Source organism: Rhinoderma darwinii, chromosome 1 (genome assembly GCF_050947455.1).
Source record: "Rhinoderma darwinii isolate aRhiDar2 chromosome 1, aRhiDar2.hap1, whole genome shotgun sequence".
In the NCBI taxonomy this organism is placed as follows: domain Eukaryota; kingdom Metazoa; phylum Chordata; class Amphibia; order Anura; family Rhinodermatidae; genus Rhinoderma; species Rhinoderma darwinii.
This window is the reverse complement of record NC_134687.1, coordinates 10,346,060-10,360,584: the sequence shown is the minus strand read 5'-3', so window position 1 is coordinate 10,360,584 and position 14,525 is coordinate 10,346,060. Positions and strand designations below refer to the sequence as shown.

The 14,525-nt window shown below is 43.7% G+C and overlaps 1 protein-coding gene across 1 annotated transcript in view; it reads left to right on the top strand.

The window, feature by feature from the left end:
- SFXN5 (sideroflexin 5) overlaps positions 1-11,352 on the top strand; it is a 228,288-nt gene extending 216,936 nt beyond the window's left edge. The window contains exon 14 of the mRNA XM_075855668.1: positions 1,706-11,352. Within this exon, the coding sequence (XP_075711783.1) occupies positions 1,706-1,783 (78 nt within the window). The 3' untranslated portion in view covers positions 1,784-11,352. The remainder of the gene's footprint in view (positions 1-1,705) is intronic.
- The last annotated feature ends 3,173 nt before the right edge of the window (positions 11,353-14,525 follow it).

Genomic DNA, 14,525 nt, shown 5'->3' with positions numbered 1-14,525 from the left:
TATGGGACGCTTACCCACTCCTGTATGGGACGCTTACCCACTCCTGTATGGTACACTTACCCACTCCTGTATGGGACGCTTACCCACTCCTGTATGGGACATATACTCACTCCTGTATGGGACGCTTACCCACTCCTGTATGGGACGCTTACCCACTCCTGTATGGGACGCTTACCCACTCCTGTATGGGACGCTTACCCACTCCTGTTTGTGACGCTTACCCACTCCTGTATGTGACGCTTACCCACTCCTGTATGTGACGCTTACCCACTCCTGTATGTGACGCTTACCCACTCCTGTATGGGACGCTTACCCACTCCTGTATGGGACGCTTACCCACTCCTGTATGGGACGCTTACCCACTCCTGTATGGGACGCTTACCCACTCCTGTATGGGACGCTTACCCACTCCTGTATGGGACGCTTACCCACTCCTGTATGGGACGCTTACCCACTCCTGTATGGGACGCTTACCCACTCCTGTATGGGACGCTTACCCACTCCTGTATGGGACGCTTACCCACTCCTGTATGGGACGCTTACCCACTCCTGTATGGGACGCTTACCCACTCCTGTATGGGACGCTTACCCACTCCTGTATGGGACATATACCCACTCCTGTATGTGACGCTTACCCACTCCTGTATGGGACATATACCCACTCCTGTATGGGACGCTTTCCCACTCCTGTATGGGACGCTTACCCACTCCTGTATGGGACGCTTACCCACTCCTGTATGGGACGCATACCCACTCCTGTATGGGACGCATACCCACTCCTGTATGGGACGCTTACCCACTCCTGTATGGGACGCTTACCCACTCCTGTATGGGACGCTTACCCACTCCTGTATGGGACGCATACCCACTCCTGTATGGGACGCATACCCACTCCTGTATGGGACGCTTACCCACTCCTGTGTGGGACGCTTACCCACTCCTGTGTGGGACGCTTACCCACTCCTGTGTGGGACGCTTACCCACTCCTGTGTGGGACGCTTACCCACTCCTGTGTGGGACGCTTACCCACTCCTGTGTGGGACGCTTACCCACTCCTGTGTGGGACATATACCCACTCCTGTATGGGACATATACCCACTCCTGTATGGGACGCTTACCCACTCCTGTATGGGACGCTTACCCACTCCTGTGTGGGACGCTTACCCACTCCTGTGTGGGACGCTTACCCACTCCTGTGTGGGACGCTTACCCACTCCTGTGTGGGACGCTTACCCACTCCTGTGTGGGACACTTACCCACTCCTGTGTGGGACACTTACCCACTCCTGTATGGGACACTTGCTGAGATCCCTCCCCACTTGTATGGAACATTTTCCCATAATAAGCACCCGGACCCTTCACCAACACGTTTATGCTAAATTTACCCATAAGAAACCTTGGACCTTGCTCTCCCTATTACCTGTATGAAATATTTACCCAAACACCTACCCCACATCTGTACCACATGGTACCTAGACCCAACTCCCATAACGTTTCTAGCTCCTGACCTTCTATTTAACACTTGTATTGAACAGTGACACAAACCAAGTCCTGCACCTCCAATTCCATCCTTCCCAACGTCCCCAACATAGTGTCCGTTGTGATTTTATACCTCTTTTTCTATAGTTTTTGTTCCTCTGTTTTTATATGTATATTCCTCAGAACCAATAGACTTACCCGTTTACCATTTTCTTGTTTTTTGACAGATTGAGACCTCAGGACTGGAGCCAGAAATTGCGATGAACACCACCTCTCGGACGGTGGTCTACAACAAAGGATTGTAAGCCAAATTCGGTCACCTCAGCGCCGAACAATGAAGAAAAGTCTCCCTGCCCCCCCTTCCATGTCATTTACCACAAAGCAAGGAACAGACGAGCACCTGAACTCCCCCTCGTCCCCGACAGCTGGGGAAAATTAACACATTTACAGTACTATCATCTCTCCGAGGTAGAAGAGTTACTGAATTCATGTCTTACCGTTGCCAAGGGGGACAAGAAATAGCACAATAATGTGGTACCAACAAATTTTTTTAAATCAATAGATTACTAAAAAAAAAAGCATAAAATAATCCCATACGATCACAATCGCTGCATGAAAAGTGAATGATTCATTCAATTAGCCTGCGAAACATGATCCGGATCATTAACACGAAGATTGATGTCACGTGACACAAACATCACCTATAGAAGACGAAGCTTGATGATGTCACTAGACCACCGAGTCTGACATCACACAATAATAACTTGATTGTCACAGCCTAGTTTAATATCTAGTTACACTATAGGCTTTGGTTTTGGTGAGGCGTGACTTGGTCACGTGACACAATTATATAGAAAGTAATGAAGTCTCATATGCCTTAGCTTATGATGTGGCTCTCAATAACGGTCTGTGAAGTGTATATCATAGGATTTAGAACTAGATTCATTTTGATACAAAGTGAAATATAACGTAATCGTCATTGGCATAAATTTACAGGAACGTTACCTACCGTAACTCGTGTTTTAGATCAGTCTTTCGAGTAGGTAATTATCCGTATCCTTGATGCAACCTATTACATGGCATCTACAAAGGACAATCTGGACTGGTCATTGACTAGCGGAAAAGTCTTACAATATATTGAAATCTGTAGAACATACTGATCAACCATTGACAGAAGAGCATTCGCCAGTAGAAGCTTCGCCACCGGTCGTTTGGTCCTCGAGCTTTCTATAGCTCGAGAAGAGTCGAGTTTAGAAAATGTTTTCATGAGTCCATTTCGAGAGGAGGGACCTTCTAGCTGGAGCTCACCAGGACATCTTCTGTCCAGATGAAGAGTGTACACCATGAGATCTTTGGGGACTTCAGTGCGCGTTCTTCCTTCAACATGTGAATGCTCATTTCCCATAAGGAAGTAAAATAATTCAAGATCTATATTGAATTCAATGGCCAATATATTATGTAGTAGAAAATATTTTCAGCAGGACCCATGTATTGCTTTACGACGGCACGCCAAACAAATGGTAGACCGTCTTATGGAGTTTAAGTAACATTGTTGGCTCCTCAGTTGTAGCTTTAGATTCAAAATGTCAAGTTCCACGAAGCTAGGAATAAGTGAAGCTCTAACGCAAGAATATTTTTTTACACTTCTCATTTTTCTTAATATACCTCATTAGACTATATCTCACCAAGTTGAGTCTCATCATATTTTACCAGGCTTGATGGGTTTTGTACGTCTCTAAAATGGGTCTTACCATATCTCACTTGATTACATTGCTATGTCACTTGGTTTTATTACATCTCACTGGAAAGATTTCTTCTGATCTAGATGGTCTATGTCTCTTCATGTTACACTGGACAGGATCTCGTCACATTTATATGGTCTATGTTTATTCATATCGCACTGGAGGAGACCTCTTCACATCTAGATGTTCTTCGCTTATTCATATCACACTGGATGAGATCTTTTTACTTCTAGATGACCATGTTTCTTCATATTATACTGGACGGAATCTCATCACATCTAGATGGTCTATGTTTCTCCGTGATACACTGGACGGAATCTCATCACATCTAGATGGTCTATGTTTCTCTGTGATACGCTGGACAGGATCTCATCACATCTAGATGGTTTATGTTTCTCCGTGATACACTGGACGGTATCTCATCACATCTAGATGGTCTATGTTTCTCTGTGATACGCTGGACAGGATCTCATCACATCTAGATGGTTTATGTTTCTCCGTGATACACTGGACGGTATCTCATCTCATCTAGATGGTTTATGTTTCTCCGTGATACACTGGACAGGATCTCATCACATCTAGATGGTCTATGTTTCTCTGTGATACACTGGACAGGATCTCATCACATCTAGATGGTCTATGTTTCTCCGTGATACGCTGGACAGGATCTCATCACATCTAGATGGTCTATGTTTCTCCGTGATACGCTGGACAGGATCTCATCACATCTAGATGGTCTATGTTTTTTCATATTATACTGGACAGGATCACGTCAAATCTAGATGGTCTATGTTTCTCTGTGATACACTGGACGGAATCTCATCACATCTAGATGGTCTATGTTTCTCTGTGATACACTGGACGGAATCTCATCACATCTAGATGGTCTATGTTTCTCTGTGATACACTGGACAGGATCTCATCACATCTAGATGGTCTATGTTTCTCTGTGATACACTGTACGGTATCTCATCACATCTAGATGGTCTATGTTTCTCTGTGATACACTGGACAGGATCTCATCACATCTAGATGGTCTATGTTTCTCTGTGATACACTGGACAGGATCTCATCATATCTAGATGGTCTATGTTTCTCTGTGATACACTGGACAGGATCTCATCATATCTAGATGGTCTATGTTTCTCTGTGATACACTGGACAGGATCTCATCACATCTAGATGGTCTATGTTTCTCTGTGATACACTGTACGGTATCTCATCACATCTAGATGGTCTATGTTTCTCTGTGATACACTGGACAGGATCTCATCACATCTAGATGGTGTATGTTTCTCTGTGATACGCTGGACAGGATCTTATCACATCTAGATGGTCTATGTTTCTCTGTGATACACTGGACGGTATCTCATCACATCTAGATGGTCTATGTTTCTCTGTGATACACTGGACGGAATCTCATCACATCTAGATGGTCTATGTTTCTCTGTGATACGCTGGACAGGATCTCATCACATCTAGATGGTTTATGTTTCTCCGTGATACGCTGGACGGTATCTCATCACATCTAGATGGTCTATGTTTCTCCGTGATACGCTGGACAGGATCTCATCACATCTAGATGGTCTATGTTTCTCAGTGATACGCTGGACGGGATCTCATCTCATCTAGATGGTCTATGTTTCTCCGTGATACGCTGGACAGGATCTCATCACATCTAGATGGTCTATGTTTTTTCATATTATACTGGACAGGATCACGTCAAATCTAGATGGTCTATGTTTCTCTGTGATACACTGGACGGAATCTCATCACATCTAGATGGTCTATGTTTCTCTGTGATACACTGTACGGTATCTCATCACATCTAGATGGTCTATGTTTCTCTGTGATACACTGGACAGGATCTCATCACATCTAGATGGTCTATGTTTCTCTGTGATACACTGGACGGTATCTCATCACATCTAGATGGTCTATGTTTCTCTGTGATACGCTGGACAGGATCTCATCACATCTAGATGGTCTATGTTTCTCTGTGATACACTGGACGGTATCTCATCACATCTAGATGGTCTATGTTTCTCTGTGATACGCTGGACAGGATCTTATCACATCTAGATGGTCTATGTTTCTCTGTGATACACTGGACGGTATCTCATCACATCTAGATGGTCTATGTTTCTCCGTGATACGCTGGACGGAATCTCATCACATCTAGATGGTGTATGTTTCTCCGTGATACGCTGGACAGGATCTCATCACATCTAGATGGTCTATGTTTCTCTGTGATACACTGGACGGAATCTCATCACATCTAGATGGTCTATGTTTCTCTGTGATACACTGGACAGGATCTCATCACATCTAGATGGTCTATGTTTCTCCGTGATACACTGGACGGTATCTCATCACATCTAGATGGTCTATGTTTCTCTGTGATACGCTGGACAGGATCTCATCACATCTAGATGGTCTATGTTTCTACGTGATACGCTGGACGGGATCTCATCTCATCTAGATGGTCTATGTTTCTCCGTGATACACTGGACAGGATCTCATCTCATCTAGATGGTCTATGTTTCTCTGTGATACACTGGACAGGATCTCATCACATCTAGATGGTCTATGTTTCTCCGTGATACACTGGACAGGATCTCATCTCATCTAGATGGTCTATGTTTCTCTGTGATACACTGGACAGGATCTCATCTCATCTAGATGGTTTATGTTTCTCCGTGATACACTGGACGGAATCTCATCACATCTAGATGGTCTATGTTTCTCCGTGATACGCTGGACGATATCTCATCACATCTAGATGGTCTATGTTTCTCCGTGATACACTGGACGGAATCTCATCACATCTAGATGGTCTATGTTACTTCATATTACACTGGACAGGATCTCATCACATCTAGATGGTTTATGTTTCTCTGTGATACACCGGACGGGATCTCTTCACATCTAGATGGTCTATGTTTCTCTGTGATACGCTGGACAGGATCTCATCACATCTAGATGGTCTATGTTTCTCTGTGATACACTGGACAGGATCTCATCTCATCTAGATGGTTTATGTTTCTCCGTGATACACTGGACGGAATCTCATCACATCTAGATGGTCTATGTTTCTCTGTGATACGCTGGACAGGATCTCATCACATCTAGATGGTCTATGTTTCTCTGTGATACACTGGACAGGATCTCATCTCATCTAGATGGTTTATGTTTCTCCGTGATACACTGGACGGAATCTCATCACATCTAGATGGTCTATGTTTCTCTGTGATACACTGGACAGGATCTCATCACATCTAGATGGTCTATGTTTCTCTGTGATACACTGGACGGAATCTCATCACATCTAGATGGTCTATGTTTCTCCGTGATACACCGGACTGGATCTCTTCACATCTAGATGGTCTATGTTTCTCTGTGATACACTGGACAGGATCTCATCACATCTAGATGGTCTATGTTTCTCCGTGATACGCTGGACGGGATCTCATCACATCTAGATGGTTTATGTTTCTCTGTGATACACTGGACGGAATCTCATCACATCTAGATGGTCTATGTTACTTCATATTACACTGGACAGGATCTCATCACATCTAGATGGTCTATGTTCCTCCATGATACACCGGACGGGATCTTTTCACATCTAGATGGTCTATGTTTCTTCATATTGCACTGGGTGAGATCTTCTCACATATCATATTCTCCTTAATGTCATACTCAATTGAGTTTATTCATGTTGCATTGGCTTCCACTCTATCCATTTGAACAGGTTCTTATTCTTTAAAACTGATTATTAGGGATATATTTTTGGGCTTTGTATATACTTGGAATATAAGAGACATAGCAATGCTAAAATGTGGCCATAACTAATATTAGTAGATGGGTATCAAACTTCACCTTCTTAACCCAACCTTCATTGTTGATGTCAACATTTGCTTGTATGTTCTCATGAAGAAAAAAAAATGATGAATCAATGGTTTACACTTACGTGGTTCCTTCTGTTGTCTAGTTGAATACACGGACCACATTTTCGTGTACTGTCCGTGGCATTTTTTGTTGCTCTTATAAAGCCACAATTGATGCGAAGATGAGAAGAAACGTATATATTATAAATTAATTATCAAAATTAAGAAAAAGAGCTTGATGAATAATCTGTGAATCTAGCGCTTATAGAGCAGCTAGCTCCATTACTAATTTACCTAAACCTGATTAAGGAAATATCACCTTAGTCAATCCCATATATGTGAAAATGTTTCTGAGCCACGTGGGCAACTGAGGTACAATACCCCAGACAGAAGACCCCAAAACTATGGTGTGTTGTCCCAGTGACCTGTCAGTATTGGCTGGTAACAGTGCTGCCAGATCTACCGGACATCACAACAAAGTTTTAATTTATGACAGTATTTCCATGCATCTCCAGCCTAATTCCGTAACTATAAAGGCACTTCCATAGTGTGGTCATGGTCATAGTCTGGTCATGGTCACGGTCATAGTCTGGTCATGGTCAAAGTGTGGTCACGGTCATAATGTGGTCACGGTCATAGTGTGGTCGTGGTCACAGTGTGGTCATAGTGAGGTCATAGTCCGGTCATGGTCACAGTGTGGTCACGGTCATAGTGAGGTCATGGTCATAGTCTGGTCATGGTCATAGTCTGGTCACGGTCATAGTGTGGTCACGGTCATAGTGAGGTCATGGTCATAGTCTGGTCATGGTCATAGTCTGGTCACGGTCATAGTGTGGTCACGGTCACAGTGTGGTCACGGTCACAGTGTGGTCACGGTCACAGTGAGGTCACGGTCATAGTGAGGTCACGGTCATAGTGAGGTCACGGTCATAGTCTGGTCACGGTCATAGTCTGGTCACGGTCATAGTCTGGTCACGGTCATAGTGTGGTCATGGTCACAGTGTGGTCACGGTCATAGTCTGGTCACGGTCACAGTGTGGTCACGGTCATAGTGTGGTCACGATCACATTGTGGTCATAGTGTGGTCATAGTCTGGTCACGGTCAAAGTGGGGCCACGGTCATAGTGTGGTCACGATCACATTGTGGTCACGGTCATAGTCTGGTCACGGTCATAGTGGGGCCACGGTCATAGTCTGGTCATGGTCATAGTGGGGTCATGTTCTGTCCCATTGTTTACATGTCTAAAAACGTAAAAGTATCTATAATATAATATATACTCCATTATATGAGTAATGGATCATCGTAAAAAAGATGAGGAGATTACAAAGAAATTGGATTGTGTCAGAGGGTATCTACCCGGGTTGGAAAGCCAGAGATGTGGGAAAAGTAATTGGTTCCAAAAGGTATCAACGATAAGCAATGACGGCTTTGTGCACATTCCATTAATTGCTAATTAATTATTCTGCCCTGTGTAATGAGGCAGGAGAGTCTGAAAACAAGAGCCCTCCACAACACCGCACCACCACTGATTGTAGGACAGGGAATTGAGTGTAGCTGATAATGACATTACACCCGTACTATGTAATTAGAGAACAGACCCATGAACCGCATGTAATTGATTCTTTGTGCTTTAATTAATGGAAAACATGCAGGAGAGGGCAAGTGATATGTGATTATGATAATACAAGGTCATGTTACTTCATACAGCAGGGCAGCTTCATCCTCCGGGAGTTAAGAGGCGTCTATTGTACAACTTACTTGGGTGTTTTTAGTCTTGCCCTGGTGGTCTTGTTACCTTTCATCCTTTTTAGTGGATGACCACCTAAAATTGGAAAAGTCCATTGGATAATATAGTAGGATCCTCCTCCGTGATCTTCTGGACTGATCCACACTCTTTCCATTGAGCTCCTGCTTGGTCCAAGCTGTAGAACAATGTCCAATGACTCCACCACTGCCGACAGAGAAATGATTTGACCATTTTGTCTAAATTTATCACGGGCCAAGAGAGTTGGTCCGTACCTACTTCCAGGAACTTTATTTCACATGTTTTCCATCACGTGTATGTACAAGTTGTCCCAATCTCCACCTTGGAGCTCACATCCCCAAACTAGTGAGGTTGTCCCCACTTGACCACTGGCCTCATAATTTCTGTTTTTCCAGATTTTACACCCAGAACATCTTGTGGCATCCTCGATTTGTTTAATTACACAACAATCAATATATATATATATATATAGTCTATTGATATTCTTCTAGAACTGTAGCCAAAATAAAAGTTAGCCGCATGGAAGGGGATTTGGTTGAGGTGTTAAAAACATAAGAGGATTAAAAACCCTGTTATATACCCCTGACAACGATCAAGCTACAGGGATGGTTCCTAATAATAGAAGTAGTCACTAACTACCCTAACAGTGTCCAAGGTCAATGGTGGCAGCCATTTTGTCCTCCATACAAGTATTTAACCTAGAACATGGGACCATATTCTAAATATTCCCTCTAAATGACCATTTTCTGTTGGTGCAGCCAAGGGTGGGTAAACGATGTGCCTCTGGACTCTTATTCTGCTAAGGAACATCAGTCTTGTGATCCATGGTGGTGATTCCTGAATAAAACCAGTTCCATGGGGATAACTCGATCTACTGGTCTACGTATTGTCCATCCCTCCCAATCCTACCATAGATTAACTCCAGATCCAGTTATACATTTCAATCTTGGAGCTCTCACCCGGGCAGGTTGTGGGACAATAAGGTAGGACTCAAAAACCTGTGATGGACACCGCTATGACCAATACGGCCATGTTGCTTTTTTTATTTCTACATGTTTGAGGGTTGTCCTGACCTCTTCGTCAGGCAGAACGTGATGGGGGTTTACCTCATGAGACTTTTTTTTAGTGGTTTGTATCTCTTCTACCTATTCAGGTTAGTCTACTACCATCTAAAAAAAATTTGAATCCTATTTCTCTTCACCACCAACCTACGAAACGTGTTTTGTGCTGCCCTTTACATTTTTTGGCCCATTGCATTTCCTTTATATCAGGACAACGGTATTCTGTTCTTTTTAAAGCTAATGGCGGTCTACCAAATAGCCGCTTGAAGTACTAGATCCAGAAGGAATGAGGAACCACCACCCTCCTCCACCAACTTCTTAGGGGTTCTCCTTTATTTTTTGGAGACCGGGCATTTGGTAAATTTATCGTGTGCACCATCTGGGCTCTGATAAGTTTTAAAGATGAGATGGAAATTTTGGCAAAATATTTTCCAGTAAACTGATCCTACTGGAGGCTGTGTGGTGAGGGCACCTTCTTGTCAACATTTATAGGGCGTTCTAATCAGTCTTAATATAAAGGTGTCTTGGGGCACAAATCTCCCCTGCTCATTTATATGGGACAAGGGGGAGGAAAAGGTTCTATAAAGACTAAAATAGACGAGTAGGAAAAAAACTCTAATAATTGCCAGTGGTTTGTAATGGACTTCACCTCTATTTTTGCCATTAATAATAATACGATAAATATAAAATATTCTAAACCTCATTGAAGGGCAGTTTTCCGCTCTTCTTATTATGGAATAACCCAATAAATGTGTTTTCGTGTTCTCACTATTGTCTGATAACATGTGTGTCTCACCCTCTATACAAACCATCCATTGTGAATAATCATTTCTGGACTTTCTTCCCATTACATTTTGTCTCAGTAGAGTATGACCACCACCGGGGGCACAAGGGGCGGCCATTTGGTTGTCTGTACCCATATTTGAGAGTCATTTTCCAAGAACCAATTCCAATACTTTAAAGTAATTATTTGATGTGATAGGTGTCGATATTGCTTTGTGTATATCAATATGGGTTGTGACAACAAAATGGCGGCCATCAATGTGTTCAATCATTTTAATACCAAAATCTAGGAAATCTATCCAGCTAATCATTGCGCCAAAAAGAGTTAGACTTGAACTAGAGTGACCTAGATAAGACGTTCGTACCATAAACCGATATTACAGTACATATTTTAGAGAAATGACTATGGAAATACCATTACAATGTAACACCGTCTCGGAAGTGTCAATATGGCGTCTATTACAGCGGGCCGCGGGCATCTGCACGCACCTTATAATCTACTTGTGTGGCAGGCAAAATGTTATGTCTTCCAGTTAACAAGCACATATACCTCTCAGATGTAAAGCAACTTTTTATCTTTCACAAATGTAACACTGAAATATATAGAATAAAAAGTACGTGCATTAACTTGACGCGGCTCCGTCGCTTTGTGTCCCGACCAAACGTCTCTCAGTTTACAGACCACACGTAAGTCACCGTGGATTTTGTTCTTCTAGCTGTTCCCCCCCCCCCTTATCTTGCATGTTTTATATCCTGAATGATTCGTTCTTTATTTTATTTCTTGGTGGGAAATTTCAAGAACAAGTCTGTGCAGCGTAGAGAGGCAGTCTCTTATACAGCAGATCAAACTTCTAAGGACTTCTTCAGGACGATCGAGACGAGCGGCCGCAAGGCAACCTGGACTGTGATCCAACCAAATATCGTTTCTACACTAATGTAACCTGAATCCCTTTATAAATGTTACATTAGGCACAATTTAAAAGAAAATATATGGTATCCAAAATTATGGACCATAATGCTTTGTGGTAAGGGTCTACAGCCAATCCTTTCCTAGTCCTGAGCAGTTCTTCCCAGGTTCGGAGGTCTCTCCTCCTTTCTGTGAGGACTAAGGTACGGGGACAACCTTTGTAGGAACCTCAAAATTGTGCTCAGTGTTTTTTCCTGTTGGGAACCCCCTTCCTGTTCCTGTCGCACCTTATGACTTACCTAGAAGTACCGGTACACGTTCCAGTGCTTAGGCTCAAGGCCTTCAGGTACAGATCTCTGCAGGAGCACGAAATATAACCCAGAATTCTGTGCTTCTTTGTCCAGGCCGGCCTCCTGGGATGCCGTTTTATCCCATGTGACCACTGCAGCCAATCACAGGCTGCAGCGGTCACATGGGATGAAACGTCATCCTAGGGCTGCAGGACGTCGGAGGGACGCGTCGCCACAGTAAGTATAGCATTTTTTATTTTTTTTCAGTGCAGGATTTCCACAGTGGACTTTCCGGCCGAGAAAAATTTGGCGTGGTTTTTCGTCTGGAGTTCCCTGCGGATACGCTGTGTGTTTTTACGCAGCTTATCCGCCCTGTGTGAACATACCCTGAAGAACTTAATTTGCCATCGTTTTCTTTTAAATATATGTTTTCTAATTTTGATGGACTATAATTAGACTATGCATATGCAGTCGCTAAAGACAAAGAGTAAGAAGTGGTAAGCCCCACCCCTGAACATCATGACCACGCCCCCTGTACCCACCCCTGCTCAATGTCAATATAAATCACTGATTCTACCGTCCAAGAGGAAGAACTGATTGTGGTCCAAACCATTGGGCAACAAAATAATATATAGCCTATAGAAAGTAATGGCTGAGTAAGACTTCTATTGGAAATCTGTAGAAGGAAGAAGCTCGGACCCGTTGCGTTTGGAGCTCACACAACTCTCCAGGAACATGTAATACGCATTTCATTTACATCAATGATTGGTTGTAATACATCCCATATACAGAATCTTCCCATCACTCGTGTTATTCCACCTCGGGTTTCAGCTGATCCGCAGATGGATGCAATTTTACACTTTCTCTCTGAAACATTAATTAGTGGCGGTAACAAGTAGCCGGTGATAATTAAATTATGAAAATAACATGTTTATTTTCACAACTGCACAGATTTCCTGTTTATAGGACGTGGAGACCGGAGTGTGAGCTGTCTATGAATCAGGGACCTTTCCACCCATAGAACATTTCTACATCGAGGTATCCGGCACAGCCGCAGAACTACAAAATTAGGCATCATTTCTTTTTGGGGACCATGATACTTTGTAGCAAAGGTTTTTGGGGACCATGATACTTTGTAGCAAGGGTCTGCATCCAAAATATTGCTAGCCCAGGGATGTGTAATCTGGGTTTCTTCATACTACTGTGTAGGGTGAAGGAAGTGGCAAAGACGAAGGTCTACAAATGGTGCCGAGAGTGGTTGGCCCTTTCCCATTGCAATAAATGGAGTATCATCTGCCACCTCCATCCACAGCCTGATCGAAAGTCATCCATGGAGATTGAGGACGTTCATTAGTATAGCCAGTGACCAGACCCATATGTGCCACCTACTCCCGGCAATGCCCACTATGGCCCATATTTCTGCTCTACTAGGTGCATAGATGCCATTTGTCCTCGACTTTCATGAACTTGAACAGGATTCAGATTTGTCCTTCCGTTTCTTGCGCGTTGACTAGGTGTGAAGTCCTTCATACAATTCAATCTCCGGAGTGGCCGTACGCATTGAATATTTTTGGGGAATATATCTGATGTCTGCTGACCATCTCATATCTATGGGTCTGGTCGATTCTCCTCCGACATATGATTTTGGGGAAGAAAATGATACAGGTTGGGTTTTCCCTAATGTTTCCTTGCCATGGTAGCGGTATCTGGCACCACCACCCTCAACAAAATGATGATGGTTTTAGTGACATATTGAGTGTTAAGGTCTATATGACAATACCTCTGATGTCCGTCATTAAAAGATTCCTCCATCCATCCGCAATCCAACACCATCTCTGCCCCAACCACCGCAGGGCACCCAGCCGTCCAGCCAAGTAGAATGAATGGTGGAACTATCCGGAACTACTCGCTATTGCACGCAAACCTGTCAACCACCGGACTAACGTTGGAAAAAGGGGGAAAGCTATAGGTGAAATTGTGTCAACCTACGGTGTGTGTATTCAGCTCTGTGTAGTGTGATACTCACCAATATTGCGGGTCTTTATTCTGATTTGAGAAGATTTTGTCCATGTAAAGGTGCTGAGTCTTTCGTCAATAGACTCACGTGTATAATCTGGTAAACCACAGCCGTGTCCTCTTTGGGGAGGCATCCGAGGCAGACCAGGTCGTATCTGGAGGGTAATCATGTTTCCCATTGGGACATCATATGCCGTATTTTTCGGACTATAAGACGCAGTTTTTAGCAAGAATAAATCTTGCTAAAAAGTCATTGCGTCTTATAGTCGGCAGTCAAGGGACCCGGCAGGGCCGGACCCCATGACCGCTTCTTACCTAACTCCTTCCCGACCCGTGATGTGCCGGCACATCATGGAGCGGGAAGGGGATGATGTTTGGAGCGGGCTCACACGCTGACCCTGCTCCATACACCGCAGCGATGGCGCTGTTCCTGGCTGTTTAGTTCAATGCCGCGGTCAATAGTGACCGCAGCATTTATAGGGGTTTTCCCATGAAGGACATTTATGACATATCCACAGCATATGTCATAAATGTCAGATAGATGCGGGTCCCACCTCTAGGACCCGCACCTATCTCTAGAACGGGGATCCCT